This window comes from Lathyrus oleraceus, chromosome 3 (assembly GCF_024323335.1).
Source record: "Lathyrus oleraceus cultivar Zhongwan6 chromosome 3, CAAS_Psat_ZW6_1.0, whole genome shotgun sequence".
Taxonomy (NCBI): domain Eukaryota; kingdom Viridiplantae; phylum Streptophyta; class Magnoliopsida; order Fabales; family Fabaceae; genus Lathyrus; species Lathyrus oleraceus.
In genome coordinates this window covers 132,549,102-132,555,646 of record NC_066581.1, presented here as the reverse complement: position 1 = coordinate 132,555,646, position 6,545 = coordinate 132,549,102, and the positions used below count along the sequence as shown (strand labels likewise).

The 6,545-nt window shown below is 37.6% G+C and overlaps 2 protein-coding genes across 2 annotated transcripts; both read right to left on the bottom strand.

The window, feature by feature from the left end:
• Nucleotides 1-493: 493 nt before the first annotated feature.
• LOC127130043 (uncharacterized) lies at nucleotides 494-949 on the bottom strand. Its single transcript, XM_051059121.1, has one exon. The coding sequence runs from the start codon at nucleotides 947-949 to the stop codon at nucleotides 494-496; it is 456 nt and encodes a 151-aa protein (XP_050915078.1).
• A 677-nt stretch (nucleotides 950-1,626) lies between these two features.
• On the bottom strand, nucleotides 1,627-2,202 carry LOC127130041 (uncharacterized). The gene has a single exon (XM_051059120.1). The coding sequence runs from the start codon at nucleotides 2,200-2,202 to the stop codon at nucleotides 1,627-1,629; it is 576 nt and encodes a 191-aa protein (XP_050915077.1).
• Between the last annotated feature and the right edge of the window lie 4,343 nt (nucleotides 2,203-6,545).

Here is a 6,545-nt window from a genome sequence, read left to right as displayed (position 1 = left end):
AACCTTCCTTTCTAATTTTTTAGTCTCCTTTCCATTTTTCTTATTTTTGATGTAATGACACATAAGTTTTAATTGTAATGAATATTAGCCATTTGGGCCTTCAAATCAAATGCAAACCATTTTGGCACTTTTACCATATTGGCTATGATTAACTTTTATATATATATATATATATATATATATATATATATATATATATATATATATATATATATATATATATATATATATATATATATATATATATATTATATATATATATATATATATATTATATATATATATATATATATATATATATATATAACTATTGTTCTCTTATTTTTATCTCCTGGAGTACTAGTCTATACTTTTTTTAATATTTCCCATTTACTCTCAAGATCCTCTTGTTTTCATTAAGCTCCTCAATTTCATAGGCACCATTAGAAAATACTTGCAAAATCTCAAAGGGGCCTTCCCATTTTGGAAACCACTTCCCTAAGGTCCTAGCTTTTCAATCCATTGGAAGGATCACTTTCCAGACCAAATCTCCAGGCGAAAAACTTTTAATTTTCACCTTTTTGTTATAAGAGTTATCTGCTCTCTTCTTCTGCCGTTTTAATAACTCCAAGGCATTTAACCTTTCTTTGTCTAGATCAACTAATAGCATCATGCTCCAATATGACTCTATCGGAATTTCATGATGCCTTTGAATCCTTATGGATTGTAGGTGAATCTCTACTGTTAAAACAACATCGTGACCAAAAGTCAGCCGAAAAGGAGTCGACTTAGTGGCTTCTTTGGGAGAGGTACGACATGCCCACAAAATATGATCTAGAGTTTTGTGCAAATTTCTAGGCTTCTTCCCTACATGCTTCTTAATCAAACCAATGATCACTTTATTAGCAGCTTCAACTTGTCCATTAGCCTGAGCATAATATGGCGTCAAAGTTAATAGTTTGAAACCCATTTCTTTAGCAAATTCTTGCATCTTTCAACCAGTGAATACTGACCCTTGATCTGTTGTGACAGTCTTTGGGATTCCAAATCTATAAATATTATGCTTCTGGATAAAATCGATCACATCTTCCTGATTTACATTTGGTAAGGGTATAGCTCCAATCCACTTCGTAAAATAATCAACACCCACCAAGATATATCTTTGACTCTTAAATGATGGTGGTCGAATTTCCCCAATTAAATCTAAAGCCCAACCTCTGAATGTCCAAGGCTTAATGATAGAGTGCAATTCACCCAAGGGAACGTGTTGTCTGCCTGCATGTATCTGACATTCTTGGCATCCTTTTGCAAATTCGATGCAATCCTTCAGCATAGTAGGCTAATACATCCCTTGGCGAAATAAAAGTCATTTCATCTGATGGCCAACTTGGTGTGCCCCACACGCCCCACTATGGACAGCCGAAAGGGCTAAATATGCCTCTGACTCACTGAGGCACTTAAGCAAAACTCGCCCAGGAGACTTCTTAAACAACTCCAATCCCACAGGAACATAACTTAACGCTCGATACCTGGTATTCAATCAGCAGACGCCATTGGATTCTGTAGATATTCCGCTATTGGTTTCCTCCGATCTTCATCTGTCAGATTGTCTATTGCCAATATTTCGAAGTTTCCTTCGTCAGCGTATCAAAGCTTTGTCTTTTCTAAGTATGAAGGGGTTAATCTGGTTGACACAACTCTTCCTCTGACTTCGATGACTTTTTGCAATTTTTCTTTTGAAATTTTATACCCAAATGTAATTTGAGCCAAATCATTAGCAACTTGATTTTCCAATCGAGGTATATGTTGAATATTAGCCATCTCGAATCTTTTTAGCAATCGACTGGCTATTATGAAGTACATAATTAAATTCTTCTTAATACATCTGTATTCTTTTGTGATCTGTTTTATGACTAGCTCTGAGTCACCCATTATTTCGACTCGAGTTGCCCTCAATTCCAACAATATTTCAAGTTCGGCTATGAGGGCTTCATATTCGGCCTCCTTGTTCGAGCAGAGACCCTCTACTTTGTACTTAAGTCTTGTTGGAATTTTATTACGAGAAATAATTAGCACTCCTATGCCTGTTCCATCCTTGTGAGTAGACCCTTCAAAATATAACTTACAGGGTTCTAACTCAAGATAGTCCAGTGCATTCAAATCTATGGAGTGGTTGACTATAAAATCTTGTACCACTTGTCCTTTAACAGCCTTTAATGGCATGTACGTTAAAGAAAATTCGGTTAATGCTAATGCCCACTTCCCAATTCGACTATGCAAAATTGGTTTGGACAACATATGTTTAATGACGTTGAAATGAGATGAAACATAAACATCAACAAGTTTTATATAATACTTCAAATTTGTACAAGAGAAATACAAGCATAAACACAATTTTTCAACTATGTTATACCTAGTTTCTGTATCATTTAAGACCCTACTGAGGTAATAGATGGCTCTTTCGATGCAATTATCATCCTCTTGAGCCAACATGCTCCCTAAAGTCTTGTCAAACGCAGATATGTACAATCTCATACTCTTATTTCTACAAGGTAGCATTAGGATTGGTGGATGACTCAAGTATGCTTTAATCTTATCGAATGCTTCTTATTGAGCCTGCCCCCATTCGAACCCTTCCTTGGTGATTCGAAGCAATGGTGAAAAAGCTTGTGTCTTCCCACTAAGGTTTGAGATGAATCTCCTCAGGAAATTGATCTTGCCTAGTAGTGACTGCAATTCTTTCTTTGTTGATGGCACTTTCGCTTCCATTATGGCCTTGGTCTTATTCTGGTTTATTTCAATTCCCTTTTTGTGGACCACAAAGCCTAAGAAATCCCCAGCCTGTACACAAAAAGCGCATTTGAGAGGATTCATTTTCAGACCATGCTTTCTCATCCTTTCGAAGGATATTAAAAGATGGTATATATGACTCTTCCCTGAAACAGACTTAATGACAATATCATTTATGTAGATTTGCATAAAAGTCTCTATAAAATCATAGTCTCCATAAAAGTCTCTATCGAAAAGCTATTTTTGGGACATCCTCTTCTGTAATAAATATTTGATTATACCCAGAATATCCATCGAGCATGCTTAAATATTCATAGCCTGTAGCGCAATCGACTAGGAATTCTGCCACTGGCATCGAATACTCATCCTTTGGGGTTGCAGTATTTAAATCTCTAAAATCTATACAAATCTTCAAAGTACCATTCTTTTTTATAACAGGCACAATATTAGCTAACCATTCGACATACCTGGCTGTGCGAATGAAATTACAGCGAAGGAGCCTTTCAACCTCTTCTTTGATCTTCGAGAGTATTGCTGGTGCAAATCGCCTTGGGTTCTGCTTAATGGGCTTCTTTCCAGGCTTGATTGGCAGCTTCAACTCGACCAGATCTCTGCTCAAACCAGGCATCTCATCATAGTTCCATGCAAAAAAGTCTTTGAACTCTTTCAATAACTGGATCACTTCGACTTTTAGTTAAGGATGGATATTGGCACTAATGTAAGTTGGCCTCTTTATCAATCCCTCTCCCAAGTCTATTTCCTCTAGTGGATCTTGAGCCAACATTTTAGCATTTTTTTCTAGCAGATCCTTCTCGAAACCCAAAGGCTCATCGTCATAGATAGCGTCGAGCCTCTGGCCTTGCTCTTCGTTTTGACCCTTGTCAGGTGGCATTGGGTCAAAGTCCTTACCTAGACCTATTGGGTGAAAATTTTTACTAGCTTCGACAACCAGGCGTTTTACCTCGGCCTCTAAGGCCAATTGACGCTTGCTTTCGGCTATGTAAGCCGAAATCCTTTTTAATGCTACGAATTCAGTCATCAACCACTACGCCAAAAACTGGAATAGACAGCGCCCCTTAGAGGGCGCTTTATTACAAAAGCGCACTCTAAAGTGAAGAGAAAAAATAAGGAGCATACTATTGGAATAGACAGCGCACTTTAGAGGGCGCTTTTGTAACAAAGCGCACTCTAAAGTGAAGCGAAAAAATAATGAGGAAATGGAGGGACACCAATAGAGGACGCTTTATTGAAAGCGCCCTCTAAGGGTAACCTTAGAGGGCGCTTTTTAAAAAGCGCTCTCTATGTACATGTACATTTCCAGTTTATAAGGCGCTTTTGGAAAGCCTTAGAGAGCGCTTTTAGAAGCGCCCTCTTAGGCCCCCTTTAGAGGGCGCTTTTGTAACAAAGCGCCCTCTAAAGTGAAGCAAAAAAAAATAATGAGGAAATGGAGGGACAACAATAGAGGGCGCTTTAGTGAAAGCGCCCTCTAAGGTTACCCTTAGAGGGCGCTTTTAAAAAAGCGCTCTCTAAGTCCATGTACATTTCCAGTTTAGAAGGCGCTTTTGGAAAGCCTTAGAGAGCGCTTTCAGAAGTGCCCTCTTAGGCCCCCTTTAGAGGGCGCTTTTTTTACAAAAGCGCCCTCTAAGGTCCCCTTTAGTAAACATTAAAATTATAACATATACTGCATGTCTCTTTATTTTCCCTCTCTATAAGCTATTTCGTTTACGTAACTGGGTTTTCTCTCTACTGCGATTTCTCTCTGCTCCGATTACTCTCATCCTCCGTTCGTTCTCCCTCCCTCACCGTCATCTTTGCCGTCGCCTTTTTCTGCTGCTGCGTTCACGTTCACGTCCACCGTCACTGTTCACTTTCTTCTCCATCGTTACCGTCACCTTGAAGGTATTTCTCTTCTCCATCGTTACCGTTCACTTTCTTCATGTGTTTGATTAGGGCATTTTCTAAACTTAGTTTTACATTTTGTGCATTATGTTGATTAATGTTGTTTAGGGCAAACTGAGTTTTTTATTTCTGATTGAAAACTGATATCATTTGAAGTGTGTTTGAGCTTGTGCTTGGAAGTTTGATGATTATGGATGCAAGTTTGTTCATGTTCCAAACACCATAAGTTTGCATTGGTCTTTTGCATGCAGTAGGTGTGTGTGAGTTTGTATTCAATAATGATAAAAAAAAAGAGTTTAGATTGTTGTAACATGAGAGAAATGGAAGGTATATGAATGTGTTCACGTATTGAATCATTGTCTTACTTGGGTCTTATTGAATCATTTCTATATTACAGATAAAATGGCTAACCAAGACGATACCCATGACGCGAATGGATCACGTAACAATGTTGAAAAAGAAATCAAACGAGGATTGACTGTTATGAAGTCAATCATTCGTGCAAGAGACAAGGGTGTAAAATTTGAAGTACATTGGAGTGCTGAAGACCAACTAATTGAGCCTAACGGTTCAATGTTGGCAAGTTACATTGGTTTCCTTGTTCGACAACATATTCCGATTACATGTGATAATTGGAGAAGTCCGGACTTGAAGGTTGGCAAAGAAAAAATATGGTCGGAGATACAGGTACTTACCATATATTGTTATATGTTTTTTTTGTTGACTATTTGTTAACCATATATTGTTATAATATTACTTTATAATAACACACTCCATGTGTATGTTTTTTAGAGATCCTTTCACATCGATGAAAGTCGGCAAAAATATTGTATTCAATTGGCCGGAAAAAGACTCCGAGGATTTCGATCCTTTTTGTCCAACAAATTTCTCAAGGATGAGGAAGGAAAATTTGTTGAAGCAGAACGGCCAATGAAGTATGCCGAGATTATTTCAGCCGATGAATGGGATAACTTTGTCGCCAAACGAAGAAACGAAAAATTCCATGTAATGTCTATTAATTATGGTATTATACAATTGTTAAGTTACTTGGTTCTAATATGCCTTAAACTTTTTTATCCAGGAAGTAAGCGACAAAAATCGGAAAAGGGCATCAAAACCCGCGTATCCGTACAGAAAAGGGCGTACGGGATATGCACGGTTACAACAAAGAATTGTGAGTATATTCAAATGCTATGAGCTTATACATTGTCACAATATGTTATAATTGATGATCTTATAATCTAATTCAATGTGTAGCTAACCAAGGAGAAAAGTGACGCAACATCTCTTCCGGAGCACGTATTATGGAAGGCTGCTCGGGTTGGGAAGGATGGGGCTGTCGTTGAAGCGGTCCAAAATGTTTATGACGAATGTGTAAGTATATGTAACATTATTTCTTTAATTATATCGAAAATTTTGTTAGACATATAATTAATTTTTAATCTCCTCTAATAATATTTCAGGAGACTTTATCCCAAACCTTACCTTCAACCGAGGTCCAGGATTGCAGGAGCGTACTTAGTCGAGTACTAAATGTTCCTGAGTAATCCGGTCGTGTGAGGGGTAAGGGTTTTGGTGTGACTCCGTCGTCATTTTATAAAAAACCAAAAACAAAAAATCCTACCAACAAAGAGGTGATGGAGACCTTGGCGGAGTTAAGGGCACAAGTACTCCAACTGCAAAACGAGAATGCAAGGTATAGAGAGGAAAGGTGCGCTCCCGAGGCAAAAGATACTAGTGACCGAGCTAGTATCAATTGTCAACCGAAATTTCCCGAGGTAATTATATATGTTATTATGAAATTAAAATAGCACTTTTTTACTTGACACATATACACGTTAACAATAACATTTATTATTGGTTTAGGGCATTTCACC

Bases quoted from the DNA above. Each gene is read 5' to 3' on its own strand.
- LOC127130043 (XM_051059121.1), bottom strand. From the start codon at position 949: ATGGGTTTCAAACTATTAACTTTGACGCCATATTATGCTCAGGCTAAT.
- LOC127130041 (XM_051059120.1), bottom strand. From the start codon at position 2,202: ATGCCATTAAAGGCTGTTAAAGGACAAGTGGTACAAGATTTTATAGTC.